At 49.2% G+C, this 17,393-nt stretch overlaps 1 protein-coding gene across 2 annotated transcripts in view; it reads left to right on the top strand.

Annotated features, from left to right (window-relative positions):
* Nucleotides 1–13,907, top strand: part of C1S (complement C1s) — a 66,443-nt gene extending 52,536 nt beyond the window's left edge. For both annotated transcript variants that reach the window (XM_073595440.1, XM_073595439.1), the window contains exons 10-11: nucleotides 6,664–6,738; nucleotides 13,001–13,907. In XM_073595440.1, coding sequence (XP_073451541.1) covers nucleotides 6,664–6,738; nucleotides 13,001–13,794 — 869 coding nt within the window. In that variant the 3' untranslated portion in view covers nucleotides 13,795–13,907. The remainder of the gene's footprint in view (nucleotides 1–6,663; nucleotides 6,739–13,000) is intronic.
* The last annotated feature ends 3,486 nt before the right edge of the window (nucleotides 13,908–17,393 follow it).

The following is a 17,393-nucleotide window of genomic DNA, read 5'->3' as shown; positions in this document are numbered from 1 at the left end:
TCAGTACAGAGCTCTCCCCCAATACCCCCCTCAGTACAGAGCTCTCCCCCAATACCCCCCTCAGTACAGAGCTCTCCTTCAATACCCCCCCGCAGTACAGAGCTCTCTCCCCAATACCCCCCTCAGTACAGAACTCACCTTCAATACCCCCCCCACAGTACAGAGCTCTCTCCCCAATACCCCCCTCAGTACAGAGCTCTCCCTCAATAACCCCCTCAGTACAGAGCTCTCCCCCAATACCCCCCTCAGTACAGAGCTCTCCCCCAATACCCCCTCAGTACAGAACTGTCCCCCAATACCCCCTCAGTACAGAGCTCTCCCCCAATACTCCCCTCAGTACAGAGCTCTCCTTCAATACCCCCCTCAGTACAGAGCTCTCCTTCAATACCCCCCTCAGTACAGAGCTCTCCCTCAATACCCTCCTCAGTACAGAGCTCACCCCCAATACCCCCCTCAGTACAGAGCTCTCCCCCAATACCCCCTCAGTACAGAGCTCTCCCCCAATACCCCCCTCAGTACAGAGCTCTCCCCCAATACCCCCCTCAGTACAGAGCTCTCCCCCGATACCCCCTCAGTACAGAGCTCTCCCCCCGATACCCCCTTCAGTACAGAGCTCTCCCCCAATACCCCCCTCAGTACAGAGCTATACCCCCCTCAGTACAGAGCTCTCCCCCAATACCCCCCTCAGTACAGAGCTATACCCCCCTCAGTACAGAGCTCTCCCCCAGTACCCCCCTCAGTACAGAGCTCTCCCCCAATACCCCCCTCAGTACAGAGCTCTCCTTCAATACCCCCCTCAGTACAGAGCTATATCCCCAATACCCCCCTCAGTACAGAGCTCTCCTTCAATACCCCCCTCAGTACAGAGCTCTCCCCCAATACCCCCCTCAGTACAGAGCTCTCCCCCAATACCCCCCTCAGTACAGAGCTCTCCCCCAATACCCCCCTCAGTACAGAGCTCTCCTTCAATACCCCCCTCAGTACAGAGCTCTCCCTCAATACCCCCCTCAGTACAGAGCTCACCCCCAATACCCCCCTCAGTACAGAGCTCTCCCCCAATACCCCCCTCAGTACAGAGCTCTCCCCCAATACTCCCCTCAGTACAGAGCTCTCCCCCAATACCCCTGTTAGTACAGAGCTCTCCCCCAATACCCCCCTCAGTACAGAGCTCTACCCCAATACCCCCCTCAGTACAGAGCTCTCAACCCAATACCCCCTCAGTACAGAGCTCTCCCCCCGATACCCCCTTCAGTACAGAGCTCTCCCCCAATACCCCCCTCAGTACAGAGCTATACCCCCTCAGTACAGAGCTCTCCCCCAATACCCCCCTCAGTACAGAGCTCTCCCCCAATACCCCGCTCAGTACAGAGTTCTCCCCCAATACCCCCCTCAGTACAGAGTTCTCCCCCAATACCCCCCTCAGTACAGAGCTCTCCCCCAATACCCCCCTCAGTACAGAGCTCTCCCCCAATACCCCCCTCAGTACAGAGCTCTCCCCCAATACCCCCCTCAGTACAGAGCTCTACCCCCAATACCCCCCTCAGTACAGAGCTCTCTCTCAATACCCCCCTCAGTACAGAGCTCTCCCCCAATACCCCCCTCAGTACAGAGCTCTCCTTCAATACCTCCCTCAGTACAGAGCTCTCCCCCAATACCCCCCTCAGTACAGAGCTCTCCTTCAATACCCCTCTCAGTACAGAGTTATCCCTCAATACCCCCTCAGTACAGAGCTCTCCCCCAATACCCCCCTCAGTACAGAGCTCTCTCCCCAATACCCCCCTCAGTACAGAGCTCTCCTTCAATACCCCCCGCAGTACAGAGCTCTCTCCCCAATACCCCCCTCAGTACAGAGCTCTCCCCCAATACCCCCCTCAGTACAGAGCTCTCCCCCAATACCCCCTCAGTACAGAGCTCTCCCCCAATACCCCCCTCAGTACAGAGCTCTCCCCCAATACCCCCCTCAGTACAGAGCTCTCCTTCAATACCCCTCTCAGTACAGAGCTCTCCCCCAATACCCCCCTCAGTACAGAGCTCTCCTTCAATGCCCCCCTCAGTACAGAGCTCTCCCCCAATACCCCCCTCAGTACAGAGCTCTCCCCCAATACCCCCCTCAGTACAGAGCTCTCCTTCAATACCCCCCTCAGTACAGAGCTCTCCCTCAATACCCCCCTCAGTACAGAGCTCACCCCCAATACCCCCCTCAGTACAGAGCTCTCCCCCAATACCCCCCTCAGTACAGAGCTCTCCCCCAATACTCCCCTCAGTACAGAGCTCTCCCCCAATACCCCTGTTAGTACAGAGCTCTCCCCCAATACCCCCCTCAGTACAGAGCTCTACCCCAATACCCCCCTCAGTACAGAGCTCTCAACCCAATACCCCCTCAGTACAGAGCTCTCCCCCCGATACCCCCTTCAGTACAGAGCTCTCCCCCAATACCCCCCTCAGTACAGAGCTATACCCCCTCAGTACAGAGCTCTCCCCCAATACCCCCCTCAGTACAGAGCTCTCCCCCAATACCCCGCTCAGTACAGAGTTCTCCCCCAATACCCCCCTCAGTACAGAGTTCTCCCCCAATACCCCCCTCAGTACAGAGCTCTCCCCCAATACCCCCCTCAGTACAGAGCTCTCCCCCAATACCCCCCTCAGTACAGAGCTCTCCCCCAATACCCCCCTCAGTACAGAGCTCTACCCCCAATACCCCCCTCAGTACAGAGCTCTCTCTCAATACCCCCCTCAGTACAGAGCTCTCCCCCAATACCCCCCTCAGTACAGAGCTCTCCTTCAATACCTCCCTCAGTACAGAGCTCTCCCCCAATACCCCCCTCAGTACAGAGCTCTCCTTCAATACCCCTCTCAGTACAGAGTTATCCCTCAATACCCCCTCAGTACAGAGCTCTCCCCCAATACCCCCCTCAGTACAGAGCTCTCTCCCCAATACCCCCCTCAGTACAGAGCTCTCCTTCAATACCCCCCGCAGTACAGAGCTCTCTCCCCAATACCCCCCTCAGTACAGAGCTCTCCCCCAATACCCCCCTCAGTACAGAGCTCTCCCCCAATACCCCCTCAGTACAGAGCTCTCCCCCAATACCCCCCTCAGTACAGAGCTCTCCCCCAATACCCCCCTCAGTACAGAGCTCTCCTTCAATACCCCTCTCAGTACAGAGCTCTCCCCCAATACCCCCCTCAGTACAGAGCTCTCCTTCAATGCCCCCCTCAGTACAGAGCTCTCCCCCAATACCCCCCTCAGTACAGAGCTCTCCCCCAATACCCCCCTCAGTACAGAGCTCTCCCCCAATACCCCCCTCAGTACAGAGCTCTCCTTCAATACCCCCCTCAGTACAGAGCTCTCCTTCAATACCCCCCGCAGTACAGAGCTCTCTCCCCAATACCCCCCTCAGTACAGAGCTCTCCCTCAATACCCCCCTCAGTACAGAGCTTTCCCCCAATACCCCCTCAGTACAGAGCTCTCCCCCAATACCCCCTCAGTACAGAGCTCTCCCCCAATACCCCCTCAGTACAGAGATCTCCTTCAATACCCCCCTCAGTACAGAGCTCTCCTTCAATACCCCCCTCAGTACAGAGCTCTCCCCCAGTACTCCCCTCAGTACAGAGCTCTCCTTCAATACCCCCCTCAGTACAGAGCTCTCCCCCAATACCCCTGTTAGTACAGAGCTCTACCCCCAATACCCCCCTCAGTACAGAGCTCTCCCCCAATACCCCCTCAGTACAGAGCTCTCCCCCAATACCCCCTTCAGTACAGAGCTCTCCCCCAATACCCCCCTCAGTACAGAGCTCTCCCCTAATACCCCCCTCAGTACAGAGCTCTCCCCCAATACCCCCCTCAGTACAGAGCTCTCCTTCAATACCCCCCTCAGTACAGAGCTGTCCCCCAATACCCCCCTCAGTACAGAGCTCTCCCCCAATACCCCCTCAGTACAGAGCTCTCCCCCAATACCCCCTCAGTACAGAGCTCTCCCCCAATACCCCCCTCAGTACAGAGCTCTACCCCAATACCCCCCTCAGTACAGAGCTCTCCTTCAATACCCCCCTCAGTACAGAGCTCTACCCCCAATACCCCCCTCAGTACAGAGCTCTCCTTCAATACCCCCCTCAGTACAGAGCTCTCCCCCAATACCCCCCTCAGTACAGAGCTCTCCCCCAATACCCCCCTCAGTACAGAGCTCTCCTTCAATACCCCCCCGCAGTACAGAGCTCTCTCCCCAATACCCCCCTCAGTACAGAGCTCACCTTCAATACCCCCCCCACAGTACAGAGCTCTCTCCCCAATACCCCCCTCAGTACAGAGCTCTCCCTCAATAACCCCCTCAGTACAGAGCTCTCCCCCAATACCCCCCTCAGTACAGAGCTCTCCCCCAATACCCCCTCAGTACAGAACTGTCCCCCAATACCCCCTCAGTACAGAGCTCTCCCCCAATACTCCCCTCAGTACAGAGCTCTCCTTCAATACCCCCCTCAGTACAGAGCTCTCCCTCAATACCCTCCTCAGTACAGAGCTCACCCCCAATACCCCCCTCAGTACAGAGCTCTCCTTCAATACCCCCCTCAGTACAGAGCTCTCCCTCAATACCCTCCTCAGTACAGAGCTCACCCCCAATACCCCCCTCAGTACAGAGCTCTCCCCCAATACCCCCCTCAGTACAGAGCTCTCCCCCAATACCCCCTCAGTACAGAGCTCTCCCCCTGATACCCCCTTCAGTACAGAGCTCTCCCCCAATACCCCCCTCAGTACAGAGCTATATCCCCTCAGTACAGAGCTCTCCCCCAATACCCCCCTCAGTACAGAGCTCTTCTTCAATACCCCCCTCAGTACAGAGCTCTACCCCCAATACCCCCCTCAGTACAGAGCTCTCCCCCAATACCCCCCTCAGTACAGAGCTCTCTCCCAATACCCCCCTCAGTACAGAGCTCTCCTTCAATACACCCCCGCAGTACAGAGCTCTCTCCCCAATACCCCCTCAGTACAGAGCTCTCCCTCAATACCCTCCTCAGTACAGAGCTCTCCCCCAATACCCCCCTCAGTACAGAGCTCTCCCCCAATACCCCCCTCAGTAAAGAGCTCTACCCCCAATACCCCCCTCAGTACAGAGCTCTCCCCCAATACCCCCTCAGTACAGAGCTCTCCCCCCGATACCCCCTTCAGTACAGAGCTCTCCCCCAATACCCCCCTCAGTACAGAGCTATATCCCCTCAGTACAGAGCTCTCCCCCAATACCCCCCTCAGTACAGAGCTCTCCCCCAATACCCCCCTCAGTACAGAGCTCTCCCCCAATACCCCCCTCAGTACAGAGCTCTCCCCCAATATCCCCCTCAGTACAGAGCTCTCCCCCAATACCCCCCTCAGTACAGACCTCCCCCCCAATTCCCCCCCTCAGTACAGACCTTCCCCCCAATACCCCCCTCGGTACAGAGCTCTACCCCCAATACCCCCCTCAGTACAGAGCTCTCCCTCAATACCCCCCTCAGTACAGAGCTCTCCCCAAATACCCCCCTCAGTACAGAGCTCTCCTTCAATACCCCCCTCAGTACAGAGCTCTACCCCCAATACCCCCCTCAGTACAGAGCTCTCCCCCAATACCCCCCTCAGTACAGAGCTCTCTCCCCAATACCCTCCTCAGTACAAAGCTCTCCCCCAATACCCCCCTCAATACAGAGATCTCCTTCAATACCCCCCTCAGTACAGAGCTCTCCCCCAATACCCCCCTAAGTACAGAGCTCTCTCCCTAATACCCCCCAAGTAAAGAGCTCTTCCCTGCCCCTTCCCATTACAGAGTGGCAGAAATAGATGCTGCTGTGGAACAGCAACAACTACTTACCAAGGGGAAGTCCTCAGTCCTGGCAGGTGGTGAGGGCTTCTGGAGGAGCAGCTGCTGTGAGTCTGGTGCTGCCAGCCTCCTTTTCTACATTTCCCATGGCAGGAAGAGCTGTGAGGCTCCATCTGAGAGGTGGGCCACCGTTGTAAAATCACAAGCCAACAGAATGAAGTGAGTACCGACTTCTCCATCTTCCAGCCAAAAAAAACCCTGCATATCATCCATTTATATTCACTCCTCTACCATGCACAGTCATGCCGCGTACACGCGACCGGACTTTATGGCATACTTGGTCCTGTTGACCGGAGTCTGTCGGACAATTCGATCGTGTGGGCGCTCCAGCGGACTTTTTTTCCCCAAAAGTTCGACGGACCTAGAAATTAAACATGTTTCAAATCTTTTCGACGGACTCGAGTCCGGTCGAAAAGTCCGCTCGTCTGTATGCTAGTCCGACGGACAAAAACCGACACTAGGGCAGCTTTTGGCTACTGGCTATGAACTTCCTTGTTTTAGTCCGGTCGTACATCATCACGTACGAATCCGTCGGACTTTGGTTGATCGTGTGTAGGCAAGTCCGTTCATTCGAAAAGTCTGCCGTAAAGTCCGCTCGTGTGTACGCGGCATTACAGTTCTATTTAATCTTGATAATCCTAGGTAGCGCCAAGAAAATCCCAAATTATATCTATGGTCATTTCACCATGGAATCGATCAATTCACTTTCATCTTTTCCCTTTCCGGCTAGAGGACTATGGGTTGTTTGCATGGCTTCAGGCATTAAGGTGACAGGTTCTCTTGGGTTTTCATTATCCATACTTGTTTCTCTTTTTTGCAGATACCTATCACTGCTCTTTGGATGGAATCTGGGTAAACAGTAAAGGACAAAATGACCCCCCTATATGCAAACCAGGTGAATATATTTGTATGTGGGTTATTGTTTTGTGGTTTTCATTTTTATGTCTTTTGTCAATTGTCATCTGGAGACCATTGTTTGTATTTAAGTTGTTAAAGTAACATAACTCCAATGTAATTTGCCGACCTTCACCCTCTTCATCACATTCCTTCCATTCCACCCCTCCTGTCATCCTGCTGAAGTATCAGGCTTTTTTTTTTACCTTTTTTTTTTTTTTTTTGGAAAAAAGTCCACCCCCACCACCCCATGCGCATCATTCGCCCTTAGGCGGTTGACACACATCCTGCCCGTTGTGCCTCCCGGGATATGCACATCACATATCTCAGGAAGCATACCTTACATTCAAGGAAAGGAGGAGGGGGCGGGCCCATCGGCGTGTCATCGAGACCTCAGAGAGAACATGGCGGCGTGGGACAGAGCTGTGGCCGGGCGTGAGAGGATCACAGTGGGACAACGCCGGATCCACTGGATGGGTGAGGTTCTAAACTGTCAAGATACCACCTTCAGGTAAGCAGGGTCATTAAAAAAAATGAAGGGGTCGGCCAGAGGTCCTCTTTAAGCAAAACATTTTTTATTTATGAGGTCCTGATGCTTCAAATAGTTCTAACATATGGAAATATTTAAAAAAAAATGCTAGATATGGATATTTGTACATAGTTACATTGTTCCAGGTTGGACCAATGTATCTATGTACTGTATATACTACACCTGCGGGATTGTTCTAGATGCTGAAAATCCCTGAAGTAAGCACCGCTACTACAGGGATCTCCACTTGCTTCTGGGTCCTGCTGCTTTCTGAACACAGGAGGTCGCCTGCTTAGCACGGGCACCATTCCAAGAACTCTTTCCATTTTCTCATTGAATGCAAAGCATTCTCTGATGGGGTGAGGCGGAGATTGTGACATCACTACTCCTCCTTGTCCAATCACAGAATGCCTTGCACTCACTGAGAAAATAATTCTAATTTTAAAGAATGTTGGTGATACTTACTGCAACGCAGACAGAGAGGTAACGGAGTTTGATTTATAATAAGGCACTTCAGAGAGGCAAGGATTCTTTAACCTCTTGCTTAGAGCATTTAGAGCATCAGCTTAACGATTCTTAAATATAGTTGGATGAAAAGATAAAAAAAAAAAAATGGTGCGAAAATCTTTCACAGAGGAAGATAGCAGCAGCAAAATAAAGGGGATTAAAAATGAGTCCTTAAAGTGGTTGCGTACCCCTTTTGTTTGTCTTTTATCTATAGGTAAACCTAGAATAAGGCTTACCTATAGGTAGTGGAAACATCTCCTAAATGTGCGCTGTTTAGGAAATATTTCACCTGTAGTGTGCCGATGTCTCCATCGGCGCGTGTGCTGTGAAGAAACAGACCACCGTGCCCTTTCTTACCCCCAGTGTGTGCCGTGACTGACGTCTCCAGCGTGCATGCGCGGGAGTGACGTCACGCGACTCCGCCCAGTCACAGAGCCGTAAGGAAGAGGGGCGAAAGATGGACACGGCCTGCACAGGGGACAGCGCAGGCTTTGTTTGCAGGTAAGTGTCACATAATGGTCTAGTATGCAATGCTTACTAGCCCATTATGCTTTTACTTTGCAGGCCTTTTGGGGAGCAAAAGAGGAAGTAAAACCCATCGGGGTTTACTTCCTCTTTAACAAGGTTCTCCCGGTCTTTGGTTCTGGCAGACTCCAATTCACTGCAGAGTAATGCCGTGTATACACGGATGGACTTTTCGGCATCAAAGGTCCGACAGACTTTCGATGGACTTTCGAATGAACGGACTTGTCTACACACGATCACACCAAAGTCCGATGGATTCGTACGTGATGACGTACGACCGGACTAAGATAAGGACGTTGATAGCCAGTAGCCAATAGCTGCCCTAGCGTCAGTTTTCATCCGTCGGACTAGCATACAGACGAGCGGATTTTTCAACCGGACTCGAGTCCGTCGGAAAGATTTGAAACATGTTCCAAATCTAAAGTCCGTCTGATTTTCAACCGAAAAAGTCCGATGAAGCCCACACACGGTCGGATTGTCGGATGGATTCGTCCCGTCGGACCAATCCGGTCGAAAAAAAGTCCGCCCGTGTGTACACGGCATAAGTCCAATTTTGAGTCAATGGCTCGCAAAATGATTCTCGCCATTTACAGTGGGGGGAAAATACTGATTGTCTCCCCTGCAGATTGTGTAAGTTTTGCCCCCTTACAAAGAAATGAAGGGTCTATAATTTTTATCATAGGTGTATTTTATATGATAGAGACAGAATATCAACCAGAAATCCTGAAAAAAACACACAATACAAATGTTATAAATGGAGTTGCAGTTCAGTGAGTAAAATAAGTATTTGATCCCCAAGCAAAACATGACTTAGCGGTTGGTGGAGAAACCCTTGTTGGTGATCACAGAGGTCAGACGTTTCTTGTAGGTGGTGATCAGGTTTGCACACATCTCAGGAGGGATTTTGGGCCACTCTTCTTTATAGATCTTCTCTAAATCCTTAAGGTTTCTTGGCTGTCGCTTGGAAACTCAAAATGTCAGCTCCCTCCATAAATTTTCTGTAGGATTAAGGTCTGGAGACTGGCTAGGCCACTCCATGACCTTCTTCAGATAAATTAGGATCCATTATATTCTGCAACCATCCAACTGCCGAGTATGTAGTTTAGTCAAACCTATAAGCATGAGGCTTATATGAAGGTAAGAGGCACCTGTCGGATAGGCCTCTGTTTGGAGTGTTAAAAGTTGCATATTAAGAATGTAAGGAAACAGTGTGAAGAAGTGAAGGAGAGAAGAGTAAGAAAATTAACAGAATGAAGTGGGGAGAAGAGAAAATGAGAGCAAGGAGTCGCCTTCCCTCGGTTCGGGTTCCGTCTTTCCCTCTCTCTGAGCCTACACAGTAGGTTGTAGATATCACAGCCAGGGATTCCAAATCTTTTGGAACCTGGCCTTTTTGTCCTTAAGCAGACTGGCTATTTGTTCATGTAGCATTATCCAGGATAGCAGGGGCGTAACTAGAGCCGTCAAGCCCCCGGTGAAAGAGAAAATGAAGGTCCCCCCGACCGGGGTCCCTTCCCACTGATCCCGGGGGCCCTTTTCTCCCATCATGGGATCCTTTATTACGGTCCTGCAGAGGGCCACTGTTTGGGCCCCCACTGTGGCGGAACGCCAGAGCCCAGTCTCAAGTGCGACCTTTGCAACCCTGGTAGTTCTGAGTGTATCTGGGAATGTCCTCCAACAACTTATTCAAAGATGCAATTTTGGCAATTTTAGGGACGTTCATATTGATCACCATGTGAGCTATAGTGAACACCCTAGTCCAGAATCATCTGTCTTTGGGGCAAGTTTGCCAGACATGCAACATATTGCCCTCCGGCCCGCAGGCCCTAAAACAGAGAGGAGATGAGTCAGGATAAATCTTGGGTATCCTGGAGGGGACTAGAAACCAACGGGACAAAACTTTATAGTTTGCTTCAACCAGGGTTGTATTTAGTTTTCCGGTGTGTAGTCCAACTGGACCAGCTCTCAGGTGGAATCTGCTCCCCTAGGTCTGCTTCCCAAGCCTGCTGGTGGGATCATTTGTCTGCGGCCTGGCCGTCTCATGCCCAATCAAGAAGGTGTCAAGAAGGGTTGCGACCCTACGCTTTCCCTCCTCCTCAGAACCCTTTCCGTAATGCTAGTACTGTCCCTAACAGGAGGCGTACCTGTCCCTACTCTACCAACTCACAAATGCATGCCAAGCCTGGGAGCCAGGGCCTGAACTAGGCTCTGTCTGACCCAAGATGGCTGCCAGAGTCACATGGTGCAACAGCATCCCACCGATTTGCTTCCCTGGTGACCCAGGAAACCACAGAGGAACCATGTTCCTCAAGGCTTCCTCTCCAGATGCAGAGCCACTCTGAGCGTCACCTACAGTGGAGGAAATAAACTGCACCTGTCTACAAGCTTGTGAATCCAGCTGGATCCATTCTGGTCTGTAATTATTGAGGTAAATCTGTACAGCTGGGGCCGCCCTATACTACCACAAGAGGTGAGGAACCCCCAAGCCTCCAATCTGTTTAGGAACATAAAGAGTCTTATGGGCCACCCTACACCTATCAAAAATTTAGAAAAAAGGTTTTGCCTTTAGCTCTACTTGCTGGTAATGTGCAATACACTCTCACTTATGGTGTGGAGAACAGCAATGGAAAACAAAGACATACAAGAAGAAAACGTATGCACTATACTTTGAGAACGAATTCAAATGTAAAGAATAAAGCCTTTTTCCAATTAACAGCATGCCAATTCCCAGTCTTAGTCTATAGGGCTCAATATTGAGTTGGCCCGCAGCTATAACAGCTTCAACTCTTCTGGGAAGGCCGTCCACAAGGTTTAGGAGGGTGTCTATGGGAATGTTTGACCATTCTTCCAGAAGAGCATTTGTGAGGTCAGGCACTGATGTTGGACGAGAAGGCCTGGCTCGCAGTCTCTGCTCTAATTCATCCCAAAGCTGTTCTAACGGGTTGAGGTCAGGACCAGTCAAGTTCCTCCACCCCAAACTCACTCATCCATGTCTTTATGAACCTTGCTTTGTGCACTGATCCTAATTGTTTGGTGGAGGGGGGATTATGGTTTGGGGGGGGTGATTATGGTGTGGGGGAGGGGGATTATGGTGGGGGGGTTGTTTTTCAGGAGTTGGGCTTGGCCCCTTAGTTCCAGTGAAGGGAACTCTTAAGGCGTCAGCATACCAAGACATTTTGGACAATTTCATACTCCCAACTTTGTGGGAACAGTTTGGGGACGGCCTCTTCCTGTTCCAACATGACTGCCCACCAGTACACAAAGCAAGGTCCATAAAGACATGGATGAGCGAGTTTGGGGTGGAGGAACTTGACTGGCCTGCACCAAGTTCTGACCTCAACCCCATAGAACACCTTTGGGTTGAATTAGAGCAGAGACTGCGAGCCAGGCCTTCTTGTCCACATCAGTGCCTGACCTCACAAATGCGCTTCTTGAAGAATGGTCAAACATTCCCATAGACACACTCCTAAACCTTGTGGACAGAGAGTTGAAGCTGTTATAGCTGCAAAGGGTGGGCCAACTCAATATTGAACCCTACGGACTAAGAGTGGGATACCATTAGCGTTCATGTGAGTGTAAAGGCAGGCGTCCCAATACTTTTGACAATATTGTGTAATTAAAAACAAAAGTGTGGCACTAAGCAAGCAAGTGAACAGCGCGTGAACCTGGAAGGGTAAAATAGGCAATGCAAAACCAAAACATAAAAGTCCAAAGTGAATATTAAACATCTATGAAAGGTCCATTAGAGTTCAGAATAAAGTGAAAGGTCTTTCTTGGATAATCCAGGATGAATCTTAAAAATACAGTCAAAATGGTAAAGTGTTCACGCTTACCAGATTCGATGGACACACGTACCGTATAGCACGTGGGTCAAATGGGCACTCTTGAGGGAATGACCTCAAACAGGAGCTCCCACCACTGGAAAACGGTAAGAAGGGTTCCACCCAAAGTTGAATGAGGACTTTCAGATATCCATGATGGACTCCAAAACATGGGATGAATCACATCAATGCATGAAAAACAAATGATCCGCACACTGTTTGACATTTAATGGTAAAAAAGGGAGTTTACACTTACGGCGAATCCGATAAAACAAGCTTGTAATTAAAATGGAGTATAGGCAACGATTCCAAGAGCATCACCCGACACGTTTCGTCCTATTGCACATCACACCAAAGATGATGTCCAATAGGACGAAACATGTCGGATGATGCTCTTGGAATGGTTGCCATTTTGACTGTATTTTCAAGATTCATCCCGGATTATCCAAGAAAGACCTTTCACTTTATTCTGAACTGTAATGGACCTTCTATAGATGTTTATTATTCACTTTGGACTTTTATGTTTTGGTTTTTGTTCACATTCAATTTTGCATTGCCTATTTTACCCTTCCAGGTTCACACGCTATTCGCTTGCTCAATTAGCGCCACACTTTTGTTTTTTATTTCTATTTTGCACTGTATTTTTAGTGGCGTGTTGGCTGCTTATTTTGTTCTCTATGCACAATTTTTTTTCTTTTTTTACAATATTGTGTAATTGACTTCCATGTTATTGGTTGGTTAGAGGTCCTTGTGTTATATGCATTGCACCAATGGTAATCGCCTGCTCAGGGTCATAAATATGACATTAATGACCATGCCTCACTTTATTCTTTTTTCTTTTTTCACTTTTATTACTAACAATATCTGTCTACATTTATTCCTAGTCTGTGGCAAAACCACCTTGCAGCCTCAATCCAGAATATATGGTGGCTCCCCAGCAGAGAATGGGTACTTCCCATGGGTCATCCATTTTCCATCAGGAAACCTAGGAGGAGGAGCGCTCATATCCGATCAATGGGTCCTCACAGCTGCTCATGTGGTCCAAGACCAGGACCAGCCAAGGATACGCGCCGGTGATGTCATTCACCGTAACGGAGTGGAGCTGGTGGCCAAGAAGGTCATTATCCACCCCAGATGGATCACAGGAGATATTGAGAACAGGCAGAATTATGACAATGACATCGCCCTCGTCCAGCTGAGTCGTAGGGTTGAAATGGGTCCATGTATATGTCCAGTATGTCTGCCGAAAAATATAGCAGTTTCCTCCCCAGATATAGATGAAGTCGGGTATGTGGCAGGCTGGGGAAGGTCAAGCGACAAGAAAGCGAAAACCGCCAAGCTGCAGTATGCTCCCGTTTCTGTCCGCAAAACCGAAGACTGCAAGAAGTCGGTAGTCACCAACCAAGTCTTTACCGAAAACATGATCTGCGCAGGTGGAGATGGTAAAGATAGCTGTCAGGGTGACAGCGGCGGTCCGCTCATGTTCAGGTATTCGTCCGAAGAAGTGAAGGACAATCGATTATATCTTGGTGGTATTGTCTCCTGGGGCCTTGAATGTGGCCAATTCGGAATGTACACCAGAGTGAGTAATTATCTGGAGTGGATCAAAGAGACAATAGAGAAGACTGAAAAGGAAGACGGTGAGCAGGAGGCCGAACCACTGAAGATTTGTAAATAGAATAGTATGGTGCACAGGAAGTGACATCATTTCCTGTCTAAATGATGAATATGAAACGGGATATGTGAGCACAAAGCCAAAAATATTATCGCAATAAAATCAATATATAAATATTTTACTTATTACAGGTATTGATGTCACCGATAATTTACATAGTGCTTTAAATATGGTACGTGTTTTGTATTTGATTTATAATATTCCTGTAAAAGGCGAGAAGTAACCAGGTGCTGCAGCAACTGCCAGCTGGAGACTGGAGCCAAAGAAAAAATGATTTGTCGTTGGCACACCAAGGATCCTTTAACCAGTGGTGGCCCGTCCATAGGGGGCGCAGAGGCGCTGCCCCCCCCCCCCCCCAAGCTACTCATCATTTTTTTTTTAAATGCCCCTTTAAGTGTGTGCTGGGGGGGCGGGGCGTTGAGGTGCTATGGGAAGTATTTCGTCATGGCAATCGTGATTGCGGGCAAGAAAATCTATCAGCTGGCATTTAGACTGCCCATGGAGCGCAAAGCTCTGCGCTCTCCGCACTCCCACTCTGGCATTATGTGTCCTGTGGGGGTTAGTGATTGGCGGGTCAGTAGGGCGGTGCTGTTATCGGACCCGCCAATCACTTCCGTTTTTTTGAGTGACTCATCCTGGCTGGTCTGATGGAACACGAGCATACCTCCCAACTTTTTGAGATGAGAATGAGGGACACCTATCAGCAAAAGTATGCGGGCATAGGACACACCCCTTGCCACTCCCCCTTAAAGGAGAATTGTACAAAAAAAACAAGATTGGTTAAACCCACAAGTGCTTTTTTTTACCACTATTATTCCTTTATATTGGCTTTTGGAATTTACAAATGCAGCAATTTAGGAATCAGATGAAAGGTTTAGCGCTGGAAAACACTTTTTGATAGATAAAAAGTGCATTTTATATACATCTATATATATCAGACCAAAATGAGGGACAAATGAGGGGGAATGAGGGACAGAGGGACATTGCTCCAAATCAGGGACATGAGCAGAGGAGTCAGCCGGTGATCGGGGCAAATCACTGAAGAAGCTGCTAGGAGGTAAGATTAAGCAGTGTTAAGGAAATGATTAAGAGCTCCAATCGAGCCCAAGGTTATCTGCTGCTGTCTCTAATTGGAAAGTGTTGATATGCATGCATATAAAAGTAAACACTCTGAGACACGCTCAGCACCGTTACTTCTTACACTTCTAATTTATTCAAGGCGGTGCTAATGTTTTATACACAAAAATACGTCATTGCTATGTTAGTCTAATAGGTACATCTCATTGGTTAAGATAGAAAAGAAGATGGAGAATCTTCATAACGAGGTTTGGCTGTCCTTGGTTTTATCTTCAGTTCCGCGTTCTTCTGATGTGTGGGATGTAGGGGGTACCCGCCATTTTGAGAAAAATATAGGAACAGAGCTAATCTGTATACTTATATAATGAGTAAGGAGAAAAATATGTATACACATAAGAAAATAGACATTTTCAGATTATTATTATTTACATCACATTCCTTCACAATCCCCCCTAAAATGACTATTTTCTCTTTTCTGTCCCTAATACTAAAGGTCCCACTTTGGCCTGGCCCTTCTCCTCAGCAACTCTTTTAGGCTGTATATAGAATTGGGCAGCAACTGTTCACTTCCCTCCTCGATACAGCTGGAGAGGTGCAGTCAGGCGCTATTTATCCCTATAACCCTATAGGATTGTGAGATTATGGACAGGGAGTGACTGTAGAGGAGTGAAGGGTTTGTCATCTTCCATCATAAGGGGGTCCTCTTCTTCTTGGTGGAGAAATGTAGGTGTGCTATTGTCTACAGCCTTGCTCATTAACTTTTTACGAAAGGTAGAATACAGCATACAATCAGGGCTAAAAGAACCAGGATTATTAATACCCTTACCCGTATCTGGGCGAGCACCTTCTGCCACCCACTCATCCAGCTAAAGTATTGATCCCATGGGTCTGTGATACCCGAGTTCTTCAACTCCAATAACAGATCTTCTAATTTCTTTATAGCTAAAGTAACCTTACCATTTGGGCCAGTATTATCAGGAATGTATGTACAACAGGTTCCAGTTTTTTTTCCTATGATTTTACAAAACACCTCCTTTCCCAGCTAGCACCATGTCTAAGGCCATCCGGTCCTGGAATGTCATGTAGGAAGTGGGGGCTAACTGGTCAGCAATTCCCTGGAGGGCATCTTTAGAGTAATTTACAAATCTCTGTTGGTTATAATATGTGTAGTGTCAGGTCACCTAGAGGCTGGGTGACAGATGCACACCGTTGGGATCAGGAGTGCACCGCAAGGTGGTGGACCCTATGGTTGACTGCTGCGGATTGAACCCTGGGAGGTTCAGGAAGCAGGTCTACTGGATCACTGAAGGAGGCAACAGGCTGGAACAACAAGGAAAGTAAGGGACAAGCCAAGGTTCAGGGTCACAGGCAAACAGGGATGGTCGGGAACACGCCAAAGTCGGTAACAGGAATCAGATGTATGAAACACAGCAAGTACACACAATGGTTGATCAGCACTGCTGGCTTGCGGTGCACAGGTTAATATAGGGTTCCCTGATAGGGCCTGGGGTGGAGCCATGCTTAGAGGAGAGGTTACAAAAGCAGTCAGTTGAGGGTCAGCTGGTCTCTAGAGATGAACACATGGAGACAGGTATGCTGATCGACAAACTCTATTGCATAACCATGACATGTAGCTAATCCAATCTACATTCTTGCTGACAGTTGTTATGGGGATCAAAGACTCAAAACCAGCTTTTACCTGATCCCTGGCTTTAAATTCATCAGGGACCCCCCTTGTAACCCTTATGACATGTATGTATACATGAGGATCAAAGCTTCCGGAGAGAGCTGCTCGCTTCCTCCTCTGACTGTGTGCTGGGTCAGTGTATGTATCAGGGGTATCTTCAGTTAGGATATGGGGGCTTTCTATTTTCATCTTTTTTGTCTAATACACTCTGTGGTCGCCCAGTCTGGCCCTGTGTTCCAACCCACTGGCCCCCACAGAAACAACAACTCTGTCCCCAGTAACTGTCTGTGTGGCATACATATATGTCCTTACCGTCAGGGATATCACTGTACCAATGGCATCACCATGAAGGGTCAAACGGACAAGGTACTATGTCACAGTAATCTAAGGTAAAGGTGGTCACAGGTGTACCTGAAGAGTTACACTAAAACGTAATTATGTTATCATTTTTGTGATGGCCACCTCCTGGGCCCCTCCCCCCTAGATCAAACAGAAAAAGGATATGCAGCACCCGAAAACACGCTCTCCTGCAGTGATAAGCGTGCATTCAGGTGTTCTTCCTGGCCAACTTGACTGAGGTAGCTGTGGTCAGCAAAACTTGAAATGGACCATCATAACTTGGCTCAAGGATCTCCAGACAGTAGTTGGTGTGTTCCTGTATCTAATTCAGGATCTGGAATGGAAGAAAACACCTGGACATGCATTCAGGTTAATTCTCGTGATAATGTGGTTACATAATTAGTCAACACATCAGACTGCAACTGTAACTGTTGTGGAAAGTAACAACCAAGTCTGGGAACTGAACCAAACAAAATTTCATAAGGGGATAGGGCATGTT

The sequence above is a fragment of the Aquarana catesbeiana genome, linkage group LG08 (assembly GCF_042186555.1).
Source record: "Aquarana catesbeiana isolate 2022-GZ linkage group LG08, ASM4218655v1, whole genome shotgun sequence".
Classification (NCBI taxonomy): domain Eukaryota; kingdom Metazoa; phylum Chordata; class Amphibia; order Anura; family Ranidae; genus Aquarana; species Aquarana catesbeiana.
Note: the sequence above shows the minus strand (reverse complement) of the source record. Positions and strands in the feature narration are given on the sequence as shown.